The 22,318-nt window shown below is 35.5% G+C and overlaps 1 protein-coding gene across 1 annotated transcript; it reads left to right on the top strand.

The window, feature by feature from the left end:
* Positions 1-18: 18 nt before the first annotated feature.
* Positions 19-15,853, top strand: LOC148215779 (vomeronasal type-2 receptor 26-like). Its single transcript, XM_088142484.1, has 4 exons — positions 19-255; positions 6,611-6,838; positions 7,776-7,902; positions 14,952-15,853. The coding sequence occupies exons 1-4, from the start codon at positions 19-21 to the stop codon at positions 15,851-15,853; spliced, it is 1,494 nt and encodes a 497-aa protein (XP_087998610.1).
* Positions 15,854-22,318: the final 6,465 nt, after the last annotated feature.

Below are 22,318 nucleotides of genomic sequence, written 5' to 3'. Positions count from 1 at the left end.
GTGATATTTGCTGTGAAGATGATCAATGAAGATCCTCAGCTCTTACCTAACATCACCCTGGGCTCCAGAATCTTAGACAGTTATGGTGGGGAGTACACCTATCATGCCACAATGGAACTTTTCTCTAGTCACAACAGATTCATCCCCAACTACAAGTGTGGCATCCTGAACAAACTCATATCAGTTCTTGGGGCCCTTTATCCTCGAATCTCTTTTGATATGGCAGATATTTTAGGTAATTACAAAGTTCCACAGGTAAGATGCATTAATGCTAAGTGGTCCACACTTTGCTGTGTATTTTCAGATGGGGGGATTGCAAGACCTTAAGATATTTTTAAATTTAATATACTTTTCTCTGTGAAATGTATTTAAGAAAATGTATTTATTAAAGCATAAAGGAATGTGAATTCAGTTTCAGAATTTGATATAATGATAGGTCTGTTTCAAAAATTAACCATTAATAAGCATTAAACATTACCTGTTAGGCAGGAACTTTGGATTCCTGTAGTCCTTCCATGCAAGTTGCTATTGTGATGAGAAACAAAACAAAAACAAAAACAAAAAAAACAGTATAAGGTTCCTGGAATTTCTTTCTTTATTTTATATTATATTTCCTAGATTTCTCTCCAACTCATAGTTTAGGTAGGTTGGGCTAAGAGAGAGTGAGTGGCCAAGAATTACCCAGGGAACTCCTATGCTGAGGGTCAACTTAAACCTGGGGCTTTCCCACCCAGTTAAACCCTTAACCACATACTGCTTGCAGACAAGACACATCATGGCAGTATATATGCAAATCAGAGAGAAATATGTTGTAGGATAAGAGTCAACAAATGATCCATTCCAGAAATGTGCCAAATGTTGGAAAGCAACACATTTTAGTAAAAGGAAAAGAAATCCTTGTATTAGAGGCATACTGGATCACTGTAACAGAAATGACACTGCAGATTTGGGAAGACTGAAGAAATTGTCATTTACACAGGAGTAGAAAAGACCTTAGTACTTCTTGCAAGTCCTCCCACACAATGTTCCCTTTCCCCCAATGTTTCAATCTTAAGCTGAGAAGAACAGATAAGGCAGACTCTTTGGATGTCAGGAACAGGTAGAGCTCTTCTTTGAGGTACAGTGTAGCTGCTGAGAGTTCAACTTGCTGAACCAAGGAGCACATAACCAGTCAGTTTATTCAAGCCTGAAATAATGGAATGGATAATTTAGATTTTTAAGTCTTAAAGGAAGGTGGTTTTAAAAAATTTAATGTTTCAAAGGTAAAAAAAAAAAATTAAATCAGGGTAATTTTCCACAGTAGTCTATTTCAGCCTCTGTGTATAATCTCATAAAACTGCTGTGTTTCTTTTGTAGTTGTTTCTTTAAAAAAAAAAACAATTTAGTTATTTATTATTATGTTATATTTTCTTCTTCTACTTTACAAATGTATACTTAGAATCCTTTGGGACTGGGTCAAGTTAAAAGTAAGTAAGAAAGAAAGAAAATAAAAAAATAACAAGCCAAGGCCACATCTTCTATGTCACAGACTTCATAAAAGAAAGTTCTGAATGACAGTACTGTCCCAAGAAGCCACATTGTTGTTTGATATTTCATCCTCATATATGGCATTAAAGACTGAAGGATTCACTACAGAAAATGTTCATAGGTGCAGAACAAATTCTTAGACAGTTTACAGAATCTGTAGAACAATGAGCTTAAAAATTCTACATATTGTTCGAAAACAGATTGTAAAACCCTGTCCTAGAAACATTATTTCTATGATAGAAGAAACTGAAGAAATTTCCAATTTAAGTGGAAAAGTAATTAGAATTTGTGGACTTGTAGAAGTGTGGAGTTGTAAGGGAACACAAGGATAAGTTAGATTAGCCTTGTTTTCATAAATATATTGTGCACAAAAATAATGTGAAGGCATACAATGAAATATTTAAGAATTCTTATGTTTCAGAACAGAGGATAGACATTTTTAGGCATTTTTCCCACTCTTTCTCTTTTTCATTTGCCTGTCCAATTTGTATTTCTGTAGTTCCTATATGGCCCTACTCCAAGTATGAATGGTAGAACTGAAATCCCTTTCTACTACTGCATGGTTCCAGATGAAGTCGTCCAATTCAGGGGAATTCTTCAACTACTTTTGCACTTCAGGTGGACTTGGGTTGGGATACTAGTGAAAGGACACGGTGGACCAAATTTTGAGCAATTGATCTTTTCAGAGTTTTCTCTCCATGGCATCTGTATTGCCTTCTTGGAACAACTCAGGCCAATTTATATCGATAGCATTTCTGATGGCCTGAAATGGCTTGTGGAAACATTCCATGTTTTTATTAATAGCAAAGCTAATGCTGTGATAATCAACGATAACTATGTTCTACATTTAAGATGGATGTTACATCTACCTGAAATGGAAGTAGTATCTATAAAGCCTAAAGGGAAGGTGTGGATTGTGGCCAACCAAATGGGCCTTGCCTCATTCTTTTATCAAAGCAGCTGGGATATCCAAGTGCTCCAAGGTGCTTTGACCTTTGTAGCTTACACAAATGAAGTTGAAGGATTCCAGCATTTTCTTGAGACAAGAAACCATTTCTTATTCCTTCACCAAGATGGTTTCATGAAAGATATGTGGGAGTAAGCATTTGGCTGTGTGGCTCCAAATTGGATTGTGAGCGAGAAAACTGAGGACGTCTGCACTGGAAAGGAGAAACTGGAGAGCCTTCCTGGGCCTTTTTTTTTAAATGAGCATGACCAGTCAGAGTTACAGTATATACAATGCAGTTTATGCTGTGGCACATGCATTACACACCATGCAGCTGGCCCAACAATCACATAGGAGAACGTTGAGTGGTAAGAAACTGAATCTCCAGGATCCACAGCCGTGGCAGGTAACATTGTGAGGAGTCAAGCGTGGTAGATATGGGACTTCATTTCCACTGGCTCATCAGGCATAAACTGATACCTGTTGACTTTTATAGATGGTTAGATTTACTCTTTGCTACTTATTTGTTTGTTTGTTTATTTATTTATTAGATTTATCTCCTCCCATTTCCCCCTAATGGGGGAGTCTGGGCAGGTCACAAGATCCATTAAAACAATAAATATATATAAAATTACATAAAACATGAAAACTATGCAAGCATTACCGAAAGGAAAGAAAAAGTCCAAGAGACTGATGGTTTCCAGAGCTGCAGATGACAAGCCTCTAAGAGGCTAGCCATCTGCACGCTTGTTGTCTTCCCTCCTCATCCCAGGCCAAGTGGCAGAGCCAGGTCTTCAGATCTCTCTGAAAAGCCAGGAGTGAAGGGGCCAATCTCACCTCTGGGGGCAAGATATTCCAAAGGGCAGGGGCTACAGCAGAGAAAGCCCACCTTCTGGACCCCACTAATCGGAGCTCTTTTACCGAAGGGGTCTGAAGCATGCCCTTCCTGTGTGATCGGATGGGATGGGTTGAAGTCATGGGGAAGAGGCGGTAACCTGGTCCCATGCCATGTAGGATGATAACCAACACCTTGAATTGGACCTGGAAGCAAACTGGTGCCCAATGCAGCTCTCAGAGCAACGGTGTTACATGGGCCCTTCTTGGGGCTCCAAAAATAGCCCGCACAGCTACATTCTGGACCAGCTGCCACTTCCAGATAATAATTTTCTTGATAAGTGAAAGGAGAGATTCAAGGAATATGTTGCTTGGTGAGTAACACATGTGCTGGAAAGCCACAGGTTAGTGATTCCTGAGGATATGGGTATTAATATATAGGAGAAAATATGACTACATACAAGAAAAAATAAGGGATTTATATCAGACTAGAGTGTCCTGTACACTACAGCAGAATGGTGCAGCACAGAGAAAAAAAAAATCAGTCTCTAATAGATAGGATGAGAGACATTCTGTAGGGTGCAGGGCTGGTAAATGGATACTTGGGAGAAGCAGTCAACACTGCCACTTAGATGCCAACAGAATCCCAACAAATGTTATAGATGGAATGCCAAGCAAATAGGGGCACAGGAGGAAGTACTTTAGGGTGCTGAGTATAGGCCTATATGCCAAACAAAAAGAGAACCAAACTGAATTGTTGTTATGAGGAAGCATTGATGGTTGGATTCTCACAGTACTGCAAAGATACAGAATCTTTGTGGTCTGTGCATCAATTCTTAAAATACATAGCAGTCTGGTTTTTATGTAAAGAAAAAAAGAATGTAATTTGAAAGTGTTAGATCAATTTTCCAATGTCCAGATAAGCAATGAGGCTTTGAAGGAAGTTTTCATAATGTACCCAGAATTTGACAGCAACTAAATGTCTGAAGGGGAAACTGGGGCACTACAGAAGACAAACTCCAGTGGCCAATCACAAGAAAAGTATCAAAGAAGATTTTGAACTGAGGATAGGACATGTATTCAGAGATGTATGGATTAATGGGCTGGATTTCTTTTCATAATTGTCATAATGAATAGATTTCTGTATAATTATTTTGATTAAGGATGACACATAGCCAAATTAATGATTAAGGTACCTGGAGGAGCATTTGCTGTACGAAATAGATTTGGATTTCCTTTGGAATTTATAAAATGGATTAAGATATCATATTACTCACCCACATCTAAAGTAAAAGTAAAACTCATCTTTTCTCCTACTTTTCCACTATTTAGAAGAACTAGATAAGGATGTCCACTTTCAGCCTTGCTTTTTAATATCTGTGTGGAACCCTTGGCTTCTGCTATTAGATAACATAGGGAGATCTACGGAGTAGTACACAACTCAGTTGAACCCAAACTGGTTTTATTTGCAGGCAATACAGTATTCTTTTCTTTATTCCTATATGTCATGCTAATTTTCCAGTTTTGATGCAAAAGATAGATGCTTTTAGTAAAACAGCAGGATACTCTGTTAACTGGTCCAAATCGAAATTGATGCCAGTAGGTGAAAATTTGGTTACCCATTCATTTAAGGAATATCAATTCCATACTTGTAGCTAATCCATTAAATATCTAGGTATGTATATACCAAAGGATATAACTCAGTTAGTAACATGTAATATAAAATAAAATATAGAGGTTTCTTCAGGTACCAATAGATGGGAGTCCTTAAACCTCACCCTTTGGGGAAAGGTGAATTCTCTCAAAATGAATTAATTTATGAATGAATTTATGAATATTAATTTATGAATGAATTAATTCTCTCAAAATGAATATTAATTAATTAATTAATCCCAGATTAATTTATATTCTGAGAGGAATTCCAGTTTTTATATCTGGAAAATATTTTTAGAAAATAAATTCTTTGTTTTGAAAACTACTATGGAGTTCTTCAATTCCGAGAATATCTTCACAGAAAATGCAATTACCTAATTAATAAGGAAGGATTCATTTTTCCAAATCTGGAGCTATATCATCATGCTTACTTATTGTCAAGTATTAAATACCAGAAGGCAACAAGTGGTGTGAATTTTCTGATTTAGGGAACTTTGGAATATATATATATATATATAGCCCCTTTGGTTGGATGGACAGTATTGGGGTCTCTATATACTAAAACTCTAATATCTCTGGAAACAATTTTGTCAGTTAGAAAGCTATGGAATGTGATGTCTAATTAAAAAAAAAAAAGATTTGACCCTTTTTCCCATGCCAAGTTGACTTTATGGAGAAACCCAACTTTAAACATTGGGGAAAAGATGGTAATATGAAAAAAATTGGATGGAAGCAGCAATATTGACTTTGGACCAACTAATAAAGACAAATTTTTAATATATTTCATGTTAAGAGGTAAATATAATCTATCAGATGGAACCCAATGGCAATATTTACAGTTACAACAGTTGTTAACAACATTGTTTGGACCAGCAGCATTTTCAACTTCTGAGATACCTGAGATATTAGAACAATCTGTTAATTCCTTTTAAACTAAAACAATCTCCTATACTTACCATGTTTTGAGAGAAAGTAGTGGACTGTATAAATAAGATTGTATAACAAATGCTAAAACTTTCAGAGGATAATATTCTTTTGAACTACATACCTATTTCATGGAACTTGACAACCAGACAATGTAAATGAATTCTCCATGCCCTTACTTTGGCCAAAACACTGATATTGCAGCATTGGAAAGATAAATGTATGGTCCCATTCACTCAATGGATTGAAGACCTGATTGCCATTGCCACTTATGAGAGGATTGCCTATAGATGTTGACTTTGTACAGACAAGTGTAATGAAATATGGGGCTCATTTATACAAAATACAGTAGGTTAAAAAAAATGATAATCCTAATAAATGTGTTAGAAATAAATATGTACTTGAATATTTTCTTTCAATAAATACATTTAGATTGTGAATGTTTACTATTATAATCATGTGTTAACTTTTTTTCTTTGTTGTATTTCTTTCACTTTTTTGTTAAAACAGTTTCTACATTTTTTCCAATAATAATAATAATAATAATAATAATAATAATAATAATAAATAAATGGACCTGGGGGAATACCTGGACATTACAGTTAGGAGGCATCTGCACACCTGTAAACTGCTTAGAATCAAAGGGTTACATATAGTATCAAATGATATTATATGTTAACAATACTCACTTTTTCACAAATATTTGCATATTCTTTCTATATTCAGCTTCACTTCTATTTGCAAAGAATTGCATTTAACAACAGTGTTGGGGATGAAATTTCCTTTGACCAGAATGGAAAACTGGTTACAGGACTGGATATTGAGAACTGGGTCACATTCCCAAACCAATCCTTCCATCGAGTGAAAGTTGGGAAGCTGGATCCCTGGGCTGCTGAAGACCAAAAGTTCACCATTCATGAGGAAGCCATCACCTGGCCCAGCACTTTCAACCAAGTAGGTTCTGAATGTACGTAATTTTGATTCAATGACTAGGTTGATATCTAAATGATAGCTCTATATCATTTAACATAAAAATAATATAAAAGACTTATTTTTTCAGTTATGTTCATCTATCTAGAAGTGGGAACAATTGTAAGCAATGTCAGAGTTCAAAATTTCTGAAAAGCAACACTTTTAATTCATTTCAAAACATTTAATTGGGCTTCCAAGCATATGTTGCAGTAAAGCTTAAAAAGTAATTGAAGATATATAGAACAGTTTTACACATATGTTATTGTAATGGATAGTGTAATTGTATATTCATCTAATTTATTCTTACTCTTACTACCATTGATTGAAGTCATGCTCAATAAATGTTATCTGACAGCAAATTAATTTGGAAAGTTTTATATACTTAGTACTTTTTATGTATTAGGTTAGACATATAGGATGCAGTGCAAAAATATATATTGGAGAGCTATGTTAATTTTAATTTCTCCAATACTTGACATGACAATTAAGAGAATGCAAAGCTTAGAAGGGTTCTTTGATTTGATTGAACCTAATTCCTGAAGTACCATAAATCACCAGGGATTCATTAATTTTGTTTATAATTTCTATATTATCCAAAGTAAGAGATTAAATGTCTGGAAGTGTTGATGTCTGGAAGTAAGCATTAGACAATTAAATGTCTGGAAGTAAGCATAACATTGGTGTCTGGTCTGAATCTAAAATATTTCCCAAATTAGAAAAAAACAGGTTATTTATAAAAGTTGTTGATCACCAAGTGAAATCCAATCTTGCATTGTTTTCATGTTTATGATTATGAGGGGGAAAAATGCTTAGAATTAGTCTTGATTTGCTAAAGATCAGTCCACCATGATTTTAGATCTTTTTTTGAAATATTTGATTGAGTGCTAATATTTTCTTTCTTATTTTCTTTATTGGGTAGACCCTACCTATTTCGGTGTGTACAAAGAGCTGCCTCCCTGGTTATTTCAGGAGAAAGCAGGAGGGGAAGCCGTTTTGTTGCTATGATTGCCTTCCATGTCCCAAAGGGAAAGTGTCAAGCCAGAAGGGTAAGAGGCATTGTGAGCTGAGGTTATCTTATGATTGTGAAGGATATACCAGGCAGATTCATGGATTTATAAATATGGAAACTATGGTCAGGTAGTCCTTATATCAATAGGGTCATAGAATATGTCATTTAGTGATCTGCCCATTAAGCAAGCATCACATGACTACACCCACTTTTATGACATTTTTTTGTGGTGATTGTAAAGCAAATCACTGCGGTCATTACAGTATGTGAATCACATGGCTGTTAAGTCAATCATGACCATTCTGGCTGAGGAATTCTGGGGTTGAAGTTCACACATCATAAAGTTCCCAAATTTGAAAAACAAGGGGAAAAACCAACTCCTTTCCTACCTCTCCTTCACCAAAATTGGTATTTGTGGATACAAACTTTCATTAGAAAATGAACAAAATTCAACATTAATCAACTGAAAGCAACACAATCCCACTATAGTTATTTTTATTTAACAATACTACCTAGGGGATCCTGTGGAACATTGTACTCCATAAAAAAATGATACAACAACAAAATCAACTATATATGTAAATAACAACTTAAACCACTCAATAATATACATAAGGAACATGAAAAAACAGTCCCTTCATTTTTTTAAAAAAAGGAAAACATGTTGCCTAATGCTTTCTAAGATCCAAATGCATGAGGACCCAAATGATAATGTCAGTGCCAGCCTCACTATCAAATAAAGGACATACCGAGAGGCGGAGCTGGCGTCGCGGCGGTACGGTGTGCGATCTGGAGCTCCCAAGATCGCAGCTGATATCTCCGATGCTGGACGGTCCCGAAGGACCTAAGCCGTCCCGTAGAGACGGCGACTAGATAGGGCACGTCCTGTTGATCCCAGGGATATCGCAAAATCTCTGGTTGATCCGGGAGAAGCCCTGAAACCAGCGACGGAGTGGCAGCCATTGAGACTGCAAAAGCCGGGACAGCTCCAAACGGAAGAAGAAAGTGTGCCAACCGGGTGAGATGGACCTTTATTATTCAATTTTGCTTAGAGAACACCCTAAGTAATCCAAAGTGAATTTTTAAAAGTGAAGAAAAGTGGGACTAAGCGGCGAGATTAAGCCTTTGGGAAAATTTTTTTTAGTTATTTAACTTTCCCTTTTTATGGACTTGAATCTGGCAGAGTGTGGTTTATTTCATTTTTAAACTCAACTGGACTGGCTTTTCTGTTTGATACTCAATAATTTCTGATTTCAAGCATTAGGACTAAGATTTTTTTTTAGTGTTTTAAGAAGCATATTTCTTTTTCTCTTCTTTTCCCTTTTTTTTTTCTCTCCTTTCTCTCTGGCTGGGAAAGAGGAAAAGCGAAGTGAAAGCTAATGAAAGAAAGTAGCACTGCCACCTAGAGGCTTGGATATATATATATATATTGTTTTTTCTACTGTGACTTGTTTTACTCATACTCAAGGACTCTTAAAAAGATAGCGAAGTGCATCATAAACTGTTTATATAGGTGCCACCTGAATATTTATAAACAAGACAGCGGAGAGTGGATTCTGAAAATGTTTAAGGTGGAAAGCCTGATTTAGTCACAAGAGCCTTGGACATTTAGTGGCAGTAGCGTACTTCTTGCTAGAGCCTTGGTTTTTTTTTTTATTTTTTTTTTATTTTTTATTTTTAAAGGAAAAGAAATTTAGCTTTCTTTTCCCCTTCCTTTAATTTTTTTTTAACTGTATACTATTGGATTAAGGCGGACAAGTGCCTGAAGGTTTTTCCTTTTCCATTCCCTTTTATTTCCAGGTTTATTTTTATCTCCTTTCTATTGTTTTTCATTTTCACTTTGTGGAATAGTATCTGTGGTTCTTGCCTTGTTCTCTCCCTTTTTTCTTTTTTCTGCAGCTTTAAGCATCAAGATGAGCAAGAAAATAACAGCCCCAATCCCATCAACGTCAGTAGCTTCCTCTTCACCTCCTGGGAGACAACGTTCAATTCAGACAATGATACAATATGAAAAAGAGAAGGAAGTGACATTACAGGCAATTATGCAAGAAATTCAGAAGATTGGAAAGAGGACGGAGAATATTGAGCATAGAATTGAAAAGACAGATGAAAGTATACAACAGATGATGACAAAATATGAGGAGAGATTTAAGAAAATTGAAGATGAAGACACACAAAGAGATAAGAAAATTGGAGATATTGATACTCGACTGAGTGAAGTCGAAAAAGCCAGGAGTGACTTGCTAGGATGGGAAATTGATAAATCAGAATACTATTTGAGATTTCAAAACATAGAGGAAGGAAAAGGTGAAAACCTTGCGGAAATAATGACAGAAATACTGGCAGAAGCATTGGAGATAACCACAGAGAAGATGTCGGATGGGATGGATGAAATCTTTCGTGTATATACGAGATATGCAATGAGAAATAAACTACCAAGAGAAGTACACATAAGATTTACTAAAAAAACTATTAAGGCACAGATACTCCAGGTGGCAAGAGAGAAAACACTAAAGTACAAAGATAAAGAAATTGTAGTCCTGAAGCAGGTGCCAAGAAAAGTAAGAGATATAAGAAGGCAATACTCATTCCTGACTAAAGAGCTACTTAGAAGAGGAGTAAACTACAGATGGTTGATTCCAGAAGGTCTTCAGTTCACTTGGCAGGAGCAAAGACAAAGAGTTGATACAGTCCAAAAAGCAGAGCTATTCTATTCAGAATTCTTTAAAGGAAAAGAAGAAGACACACAAAAGGAAGAGTCGTTAATTGAGTTTCAAGAAGAAGGTGCAGCAGCAACTGGAAAAGAAAAAGAAGAAAGTGGGGGAGATGGTGCTCCTAGAGAACAACGAGAAGTAAGATCTACTAGAGCAATTAAACCCTCGTATAAAGCCTAACATGGAGGAAAGAAAATTGATTACGATCAATATAAATGGACTTAATTTGGCTATTAAAAGAAGGAAAGTATTTCATAAATTAGAGAAGTTAAAGTTTGATATAATTTGTCTGCAAGAAGTACATATCAAAAAACAACACGAATATTTGTTGCAGCAAAAAAACTGGGTAAATTATTCACTTCCTTGCCACAATGTAAAAAAAGAGGTGTGGTCCTATATATTAGAGATACAATGCCAGCAGAACAAATCTATGCGGATGATGATGGAAGGATTTTGATGGTTGAAATAATAGATAATAATGTTAAAACTCTTTTAATTGCAATTTATGCGCCCAATGACAATCAAGAAAAATTTTATAGGAAATTACATATGAAAATAGCTGAATTGGATTATGTTAATATTTGTATGATGGGAGATTTTAATGGAATAATGAATGATCAATTAGACTATAAAACACAGAAATTGACAAAGAGAACTAGGAAGACATTGCCAAAATCCTTCCTTCGAATGACAGAAGAAATAGACTTGAAAGATGCTTGGAGAGAAAGAAACCCAGCAAACAAACAATATACTTTTTATTCAGACAGACATGTATCTTGGTCTAGAATTGACATGATATGGATGTCAGCGGATTTATTTGCTAACATTCGAGAAATTGAAATACAAACAAGTATTTGGGCCGACCACAACCCAATGGTAGTTATCTGGAAAGGACAACGGAAGAGATCTAGATGGACTTTAAATAACAGGATACTAAAAGAAAAAGATTTCAAACAAAAAATAGAGAAAGAACTTACCTTCTTTTTTAATGTAAATAAAAAAGAGGATACATCATTACAGAATCTTTGGGATACAATGAAGGCTTATACAAGAGGTTTAATAATAGATTATACAAGGAAAAGAAACATAACGCAGAAAAAGACTTTTAAACTATTGGAGGATGACCATAAAAAATTGGAAGAAGAGTTACAGAAATCCCCGCAAAAAAAAGATATTAAAGCTAAAATGGATTTAATTAAACATAAAATGGGATTAATGGAAAAGGAGGAGCTGGCACAAAAAATTAGAAGTGCTAAACAGAATTATTTTGAAGATGCAAATAAACCAGGTAGATGGCTAGCTTATAAACTGAGAAAAGAGAGAGAATCAAAAGGATTAATCAATTGATAAATGAAGAAGGACAGATCTGCTTTGGTAATGAGGACAAGAAAAAAATTATACAAGATTACTATGGAAAATTGTACTATCAAGAGAATGTACAAGAAGAAGAAGTAAGACAACATTTACAGAAAGCGAAATTACCTCAGATACCTAAAGACATTGAAATAATGTTAGAGGGGAATATAACTATGATGGAACTAACAGAAGCTCTAAAAAAGCAGAATGTCGGGAAAGCCCCGGGTCCAGATGGGCTGCCAGTGGAATTTTACAAAACCTTCCAGGACATATTGAGCCTTCAACTATTGGAAGTTATGAATGAAGTTATGACAAAGAAGAGGATACCCCAAACATGGACTGAAGCATATATTACACTTATACCAAAGGAGGACACTGACCCACAACAGGTTAAAAATTATAGACCTATATCTCTACTAAATTCAGATTATAAAATTTTTGCTTCAATATTGGCAGAAAGACTAAAAAGATATTTAAATAATTTTATCCATGCCGATCAAAACGGATTTTTGCCAAAGAGACAAATTAAAGACAACATGAGAGTAATTCTGGACACACTGGAATACTATGAGGCACACCCTGAAAAGCAAATGGCCCTGATATTTTTAGACGCACAAAAAGCCTTTGACAACGTGAATTGGCGATTTATGCTACTGCAACTGGAACAAATGGGCTTTGGTAGAAAATTTACCCAAGCCATTGAAACAATATATCATAAACAGACTGCAAAAATCATGATAAATGGAGATTTAACAGAACAGATAGACATAACAAAAGGGACGAGACAAGGTTGTCCACTATCGCCCTTGTTGTTTGTCTTAACACTAGAAGTGTTGAACAGGAATATAAGAGAAGAGAAAGAAATAAAAGGAATGAAGATTAAAAGGAAGAGTACAAATTGCAAGCTTTTGCAGATGACCTAGTATTTATACTAGAGGACCCACTGGAAACAGCACCTAAATTAGTTGAAAAGATAGAAGAATATGGAAAAGTAGCAGGACTAAAAATAAATAAAGACAAAACAAAGATATTAACAAAGAATATGCTAGCAAGGCAAAAGAAAGAATTGGAAGAAGTCTTGGAAATACAGGTTACAAACAGGGTTAAATACCTAGGGATATACATTACACCAAGATGTAGTACATTGAAGGAGGATAATTATCTTAAACTTAAACGACAGATTGTAATAGATCTGACAAAATGGGAGAATTTACAATTATCAATGACTGGGAGAATATCCACTATCAAGATGAATATATTGCCTAGGATGTTATATTTATTCCAGACAATTCCAATTCGTTTAGGGAAAGAGTTTTTTGATGATTTAAATAAAATTGTATTGAAATATATCTGGCAGGGCAAAAAGCAAGAATAAAGCTTAAATTACTACAAGATGCAAGAGTAAGAGGTGGGTTTGCCTTGCCTAACTGGGAATTATACTATCAGGCGACAAATCTGATGTGGGTAAAGGACTGGATAACTTTAAGAAATAATAGACTATTGACTTTAGAGGGACATGACCTGTTGTTGGGCTGGCATGCTTTCTTATGGTATAAGGGAACGAAAACACAGGGCTACTTTAGAAGGCACTATATTCGAGAGGCATTGTTTTTAAACTGGGAGAAGATAAGAAGACAATATTATTTAAAAGTTCCACGATGGATATCCACTATTGAAGCTTTTTCTTATCCAATAACATATAAAAAGGAACAAACAGTTAGATATACTGAGATATTGAATGAAAAGGGTGAACTTAAAACTATGCAAGCGTTAGAAGAACAAGGTATAAAAATGAACTGGTTTTCATATTTGCAAATACAATCTAGATTTGATAAAGATTTTAAAACAGAAGGTATCTATGATGAGCTGACTGTTTTAGATAAAATTTTGATGGGCACTGATGAAAAGGTGATTAAAAAACTTTATGGACATTTACTAGAATTTAAGATGGAGGAAGAACAGGTTAAAGATACAATGATTGCATGGGGGAAAAATTTTGGATATGGAATTGATTTAGAGAAGTGGCAAAAACTATGGTCTCAAAACTATAAAATGACAATGTCAACTGCATATAAAGAAAACTTGTATAAGATGTTTTACAGGTGGCATTTACCTCCAGCAAGGATTGCGAGAATGTATAAGAACAAGTCTGATAAATGTTGGAAGTGTCATCAGAAGCCCGGTACATATTACCATATGTGGTGGACATGTCCAGAAGCTAAAAGATATTGGATTAAAATCCACACATGGTTGGAAAAAATGACAAAACAACATATAGACTTTAAACCAGAGACATTTCTATTAGGAATTATACCTGAAACATATAGTAAAGAACTGAAATATTTGATTGTAAATGTTTTGACAGCGGCTAGAATTGTATTTGCTAAAAACTGGAAAAATGAAAAAGTACCTATGCAGGAGGAAGTTATTAAGAAAATTATGGAATGTGCAGAGATGAGTAAATTAACATTTGAAATTAGAGAGCAAGAAGATAAACAATTCTATATGATATGGGATCTGTTTTATCAATGGTTGGATGAAAAGATATAGTAATGTAATAGATCAGCAAATTATATAATAGAAACTTGACAAACTGATATAAATTACTATATATATATATATATATATATATATATATATATATAATCAATGGATAAAAATGATATAAATCTTATTATGAAAGCTGATGTTATAGACTAGTAACAAATGAATAATAATTGATAATTGATAAATATATAAATATATGTTAGATAGATGACATGAGATTCTATATAAATGATGAGTGAAGACTATGAAAGGATGGCACAAATGATTGGTAACTGGCTGACACACGGTTTAAAATGGAAGATGGTTTTTTTTAATGTTTTTTATGTTATTGTTTGTATGTGTTTGTTGTAAAAATAAATAAATAAATAAATAAATAAAGGACATACCAAATCTCTGTGTAATATAACAATAATTAAGTAACCGTAGTGCTTTTATTGTACATGTTTCTATATATATACTTAAATTCCAGACAGGGTTGGCTGCTCTGAATGCCCAGAAGATCAAAACCCAAATAAAGACCAAGATTCATGTCTTCCCAAGAAAAGATCTTTCCTGTCCTATGAGGAACCAATGGGAATAGGTTTAGTCATTGTGGCAATTTTCTTTTCTCTCTGCACAATTGTGGTGCTGGCAACATTTTTGAAGTATCACCGTACTCCCATTGTCAAGGCCAATAACCGAAATCTCACCTATGTTCTACTCATCTCCCTCCTTCTCTGCTTCCTTTGCTCACTGCAGTTCCTCATTGCACCAGGTGTTATAATATGTCTTCTCCAACAAATTAGCATTGGCATCATCTTCTCCGTGGCTGTGTCTTCTGTGTTGGCTAAAACCATCACTGTGGTTCTGGCTTTCATGGCCACCAAGCCAGGATCCAGGATGAGGAAATGGGTCAGAAGAGGGCTGGCCACCTCCATTGTTCTTTCTTGTTCCCTGATTCAAACAGGCATCTGCACAGTGTGGCTCTTCACATTTCCCCCTTTTCCTGACATTGACACCCATTCAGAAATTGAGGAAATCGTATTGCAGTGCAATGAAGGCTCAGCTATTATGTTCTACTGTGTTCTGGGCTACATGGGACTTCTGGCAGTTGCCAGTTTCACAGTAGCTTTTTTCTCCAGGAAGCTACCCAGCAGTTTCAACGAGGCCAAATGTCTCACATTCAGCATGCTGATCTTCTGCAGTGTGTGGCTTTCCTTTGTTCCATCGTACCTGAGCACCAAAGGGAAATACATGGTGGCTGTGGAGGTTTTCTCCATTTTGGCCTCTAGTGCTGGGTTGCTGGGCTGCATATATTTCCCCAAATGTTACATAATCATTTTTAGGCCTGAGTTGAATAACAGGGAACAACTAATAAAGAAAAAGAATTAATAATGCATACATAAAACTATTTCAATTATTTCTCTTCTTTTAAATCTCTAGAAAGTTAATCAATAGAATAGAAGAATTTCTCCTTGTTTTACTTAGGCATTAAATAGAATGGAGTTAGCAACCAATCTCTGTCTTAAGCACAGGTAGGTAGAGTATAAAGCAAGTTGTAGAATGGTATTTTCATAGCTTATGATTATACTTGAATAAATGTCACTAACATTTCTGGAAATCAACAATGGATTTAAAACAAAAAAAATTAACTGCTTCTAGTTAATACAAACTCTTAGGATTTTGACTTTCCCAAGTTCTGCAATGTGGAACAGATCAATATTTCAATTCTACTTGAATCCACTCTTTCCCAGGTTTTTTAAATTAAATCTTTCCCAATAATCTGATATATAGGACTATGTTGTGCTGTGTGAGTTTCTGTGCGTATTTGAATCAGTGTATCCAGAGTTTGTTTCTGTTCATAAAGAAAGGGGGCAGTGTTATGTTGTGTCTAGTACTGGAACTTAGGTACATGCCTATACAGGAACCAAGGGTCAGGTGAACTAGAAAGCATTCATGTTTGAACAGAATGCAACTTTATTTACTTTTGAATTTATCTCCCCTCCCCCGAGTTACAGTTTAACTGCAAAAGTCAACTAATACAATATATTGTAGAATACAGGTAATAACAGTTCAGTGGTATTTATACCATGGAAATGAAAAATTGTTAACATTGTGAAATTTAGATAAAGTAAACCTTAAAAGATGAGGAAAAAGTTTATATAAATGTTAAATATGATTCTTAAAATGTAATGAACATTAGGTTGCTTAAATTGAACAATTAATGCTAAGGATGACATTGACAAAGAATGCAGAATGCATTGAATTATTTTACAATATGAAGAAGGTTTGATCTTTGAGGATAATGTTTAATACTAAAGTCTCCATGGTATTGTTATGTATAAATGTTAAAAGAGACAGAGGGAAAATAAATAAATAAACAAACAAACAAACAAATAAGGGAGCTGCTTGGAAAAATAGATAGGTATTTAAATTCTAACTCCCCCCTTCTTTATACTCCAATTGATTTAAAGTGTTTATCAACATTTAGTTCTATACCTATAAAACTATACTCTAAGTGTTTGTATTTGCTTTGCTGTGTGTTATATTGTGTATATGGAAACCATTCTTGCTTCATTTTGCTTAAATTTTGTTGTGGATTTTGCCACTGCTGCATCTTCTCCAAGTTTAAGTTGGAGTTATTGTTGGTGTTGTGCCTTTCTTCCGATGCCGGGCAAAGCTTATCCTCACAGCTGTGAGCAGAATGAGACTTGTTTGCAGGCTTTCCTGACATGGGTCTCTTCTAGTGAGGTCACGATGGACGTTCGGCTTAGTGGAATACATGATAAACAGATGTATATAGTCTAATGAAATAAAGAAAGTCCACCTGAACACACAGAAAGAAATTCAAGTTCTTGATGGGTTCAATAGACCATCCCCCTAGAAAGAAAGAAAGAAAGAAAGAAAGAAAGAAAGAAAGAAAGAAAGAAAGAAAGAAAGAAAGAAAGAAAGAAAGAAAGAAAGAAAGGAAGGAAAAGGAAGGAAGGAAGGAAGGAAGGAAGGAAGGAAGGAAGGAAGGAAGGAAGGAAGGAAGGAAGGAAGGCAGGCAGGCAGGCAGGCAGGCAGGCAGGCAGGCAGGCAGGCAGGCAGGCAGGCCAGGCAATGCCAAGCAAGGAAGATTTGTTTTTGTACACACATGCATGATGAAAGGGTCCCATTGGAGTTGAGTCTTCACATGCAAGAACTTTGCTCTGAAATTTTACCCCATCCTGTTTTCAGGAGAAAGTCATTTTTGGAAATTCTAGCTGACAATTCAGTATCTAATGTGTTTGCTAATATCATTAGATTTCTTAGCCATCCTTTTCCCTTAGAAGATGTTCTTCTTTTACTAATGAAGTGACTTCTCTGTTGTAGGCTCATTTGAAGGTGACATTTAGTAGTCCTACTGGAAAGAGAGTACTTACATATGAAAAACACACTTTTTCCTGGAATGTCACAAAGAAATCAAAATGTAATCATTGCAATTTTCTCCCCATATAATCAGCAGAATACTTGTTTGAATTCTGCTTGCTCTTAAAGCCCTAACTTCAAATTCTTGGCTATAAAGAATCTTGGCTGCTACCCTGCAACACTGAAAACTTTGCAACAACAATTGAGCAGAATTCAGAAGCACAAGAAGGACATTTTGCTGCAGCAAGGCAATGCTATTTCTTATACCTCATGAGCACCCAAGAGTCACTTGTGAAGTTGCATCTCACCATCTTATCCCATCCACCATATATTCCGGACTGGGTGCCATGCAACTTCAGTATTTTCCCCAAATTAAAGGAATACCTCTGTGGGCATCTGACCTAAATGAACAGGTGGGTAAGACCATCAGGACCTAGGTAAAAGGACATAGTATGAGGTTTATATATGATGAGGTTAATCATTCCTGATAAAAATGTATAGGAAATGGTGGTGATTAAGTGGAGAGGAAAATATAGGTAATGAAAGAGCTAATTTCAAGGATTATTCTCCTATTCTATTTATCAAAACATCCCTTTTTAAACAAAAGTAATGGAAATGGAGGGATTATTTTTCATTCAATTCTTGTATTAAATAGGAAATTAATGGCTCGAAAAACAAAACTTCAGCCAGAGCCAGAATGGAGATTCTAACTTATGCTGGATATGCAGATGTTGTCTACCAATCCCAAAGGAATTTTTCTCAGCAACAGTATTTTGCAGGCAATCGGGAAGACGTTAGCATATTGTATAAGCAAACTCAATATTATCAAAACAGAACAATAGCATTTTATAGGATAAAGATTATAAATAAATGAGAAGCCCATACAGTATGATTGACCAGCCATTTGTAGACATACATATATATATCACATTTATACACCATTGAAAAGAAACAATAAAGAAGCTAAGAAGGAAAGAAAAATACCAGAACACATCATCTCCAGAAGCTTACACCCAGATAAACTGGGATTAACAGCTGAGAAACAATCAAGCAGAATCAAGCTTCTTAATCAAGGAGCTACCAAAGAGAAAACCGCACCCCCACCAACACTGGCAGGACAAGCTATTGTATATAAACAAGGAGCAAACCCCCACTCACTAGAACTGATAATGTTGCCTAGCTGGGTTATCTGCAAGCAAACAACCAAGCTCAGAGAGCAGCAAGGACTCCACGATTCAGCCCTGAGCTACATATATTCTCTTCTATTGGAACATAATGTATGTTGTAGAAAAAAACCTTGGTCTTCCCTATCTCTCTCATTCATTCATTCATTCATTTATATCAATACAAGAATGAATGCACATGTGGAGACACACATACACTTCCTACCTTTTAAGGAAAAAAGAAAGAGGAAGGATTCATGGATCTGAAATTTTAATTCTGTTTCCCATTATAGCACAGATTATATGTTTGCAATGTAAATATCAAAAATGACAGGGTGAATCTGCTGGAATGCATATATTTCAGTCAAAATGGTGGCCTTGGGCAGATGGAGAAAAATGGAGTAGCCATATATGAAGAAAGCTTACTTTGGTCCTCGGGAAAACAAATTAAAGTTGATCAATGAAGGCCTGTGGTACTATGGTTATCTTTTGTGGATGAGCTGGCTGGGGTCTGGGATGAGTTGGGCTACCTCAGGCAAGGTTAAAAACTGAGTAGTTTGGTTTTAATTAGAACTGTAACTAATTCTAACTAATTAAGGTTTTCTTGTATTTTATCTTTTTTTAACTCTGTGGTGTGTGTAGAACCTTACCTTCTTTTGACACCAGTAATAAAGTGTATTTTTTATTTCAATCCTGAAATTGACCTGGTGGCCTTCTATCACTTGCCTCAGCTTGGCTGAGTTAAAGACTCCCAAAGATTTTGCTATGGTTTTTCATCTGTATTTAGTCAGACCTGGGCTGGGGTGAGGGTTTCTCTTTAAATCCTCTCCTGGTTCCCCAGAGGGCTTATAGTGAAGGGGTGGTGGCAGCTAGGATGCTTAACCTTCCAGTTGCTCTTTGCCCATAGGCATGGTTACCTCAGAACTGAAGGACCTCAGAGGAGGAACCAGTTCGACCCTGAGGGCACCTTTTTCCTTATTACTTATAAATTACTTTTAACTGATAACATATTATTATATAATTATGATTACCTATTACTTACAAATTAATATTAATTTATGCAGACAGTCTATCAATGAACAGAAAAGTTTTGTTTAATATATTTTTTGTTACAAATTCTAATTACAATAGTAAAAACAAATACAAAGTAAACTGAGAGAAAGGGGAATTCTGAAGGAGGAAATGGCAGACTGAAAACTGTTCTGCAAAAAGTGGAGCTGACGACCGTGCTGAAGAATGAAGAGCCAGTGGGTAGGCTGTCTCTTCTAACGTCTCCGGACAAAGAGAGGACACAATATCACCTGCAAGTGCTCCAGACAGTTGTTCCTTATGAGGAGACTGTAAGACAGTGGTCTGCGATGGGTTTTGAGCACTGGGAGATAAGGGAATAGACATCTTGCTCAAACCACAGTCAATACATTTATTTGTTTGTTTGTCAAATTTATATATGCTGCTCATCTCACTGTATAAATGACTCTACCTTTAAAAAGACACTGAATTCACATACTTTTCTAATCATATTTGGAAAATGCTTGTGAACTACTTTTCAACTATTACAGACCTTTGGATCGGCAAGTCTGAAAGCCCTGGGTGAGTCTGCCTTCAATCCTCAATGAAAGAAAAAATTAACTATAAGCTTAAGAATTTAAAAAGTTGAAATAAGCTGTAAAAATGTGATGGAATGGAATTATGAAGGCCAGGCTCAGGGACATAAGCGTTTTTTTAGCTCGCCAATGGAGCGTGGGAACTACAAGAGGATGAGACTGGCACCTGCCTGAGGAATTCGCACTATTGGGAGCTGGGGTTTCAATCTGGGAAGATTCTTGCTAGAGGTTGTAGCTAATAAACATAGCTGGACTGATTTTGCATTGTCTCTTGGAGTTCCTTGGGCTAGGCCTGACATCACTCTTCCCAGACTCAATCCCCATCTCCCAAGTCAGCCAGCCACAACAGTGTGGATTCCTCAGGGAGGTGCCAGTCTCATCCTCTTGTAGTTCCCACACTCCATCGGTGAGCTAAGAAAATGCTTATCTCCCTGAGCCTGGCCTTCATAATTCCATTCCATCACAAAAAACCTAACTAAGACTTTGATTTTAGAAAGTTATAAATGGATTAAGGATAAATTTGAAATAATATTTTGGAATTACTTATAAAGAATCTTTCCTGCTGGAAAATGGACTTGTTTTGATTTTTTTCTAAAACATAATAGAAATAAACAATTTTTAAAATTGGACACTACAGGGAACTAAAGATTTTAATTAAAGGAGAAGAATACATAAACCTGATTAACAGCTACAAAATGATGCAAAATATTATAATATTGGAAATTCTGACAGACTCTTTTGAAAAATGGATTCAGAAATTAATATCAACAATGTCAGTAGCAATTTTTGTTTTTATAGATAGACTGTATATAATATTGGATTTACAGAAGAGGTTTTTCAAAGCCTGGAGGAATCTTGTGAGAAGAGGCAAAAAAAAAGAAATAAAAAGAAATCTAGTTCCAATGGACTAAAGATTAGATTGTTAGAAGTAAAGGGAAGGAATATAAAGTTGGCTTATTTGATGAAGGTTAACATAGGTATGTTGTTATTTCTGGTAACCCTTAATGCATTTTGCTGACACCAGGACTGAAATGATGATGCTTTATGGATTCGTTTATAGATAAGAGATGGGACGTGGGATGAAGAGATCATTGGTTGTAAATTAAGAGGAGGTCAAAAGTTACTAGAATTGTTTATACTTGTGATGAAGGTTGGAAGGTTGGTATATTTTACTTTTTCTTTTTTTTTTACTTTTCTTTCTTTTCCTATTTTCTACATTTTTTGTTTTCCTTTGCACTTTGCACTTTTTTCTACTCTTCTTCCTTTCTTTAGCTTGTATTGATTTCTACTGTTGTAATTATAGTTTTTAATAAAACTATTTAAACTTAGAGAAAGAGAAGAAAATGGAAAGAAAAAATAAAAAGTTCAAGAAAACCCAAGAGGAGAGGAGAGGAGAGGAGAGGAGAGATTGGAACATAAGTGTGATTGTTGCTGTTGTTGTTTAGTCGTTAAGTTGTGTCCGACTCTTCGTGACCCCATGAACCATATTGCGCCAGGCCTTCCTGTCCTTCACTGCCTCCCTGAGTTTGCTCAGTTTCATGCTCATTGCTTCAGTGATGCTATCTAACCACCTCATCCTCTGCCGTCCTCTTCTTCTTTTGCCTTCAATCTTTCCCAGCATCAGGATCTTCTCCAAAGAGATCTCTCTTCGCATTAGGTGACCAAAGTATCTGAGCTTGAGCTTCATTATCGATCCTTCC

This window comes from Python bivittatus, unplaced genomic scaffold (assembly GCF_059951505.1).
Source record: "Python bivittatus isolate LINGU-HERP-01145 unplaced genomic scaffold, Pbiv_v1 ctg000440_np1212, whole genome shotgun sequence".
In the NCBI taxonomy this organism is placed as follows: domain Eukaryota; kingdom Metazoa; phylum Chordata; class Lepidosauria; order Squamata; family Pythonidae; genus Python; species Python bivittatus.
Note: the sequence above shows the minus strand (reverse complement) of the source record. Positions and strands in the feature narration are given on the sequence as shown.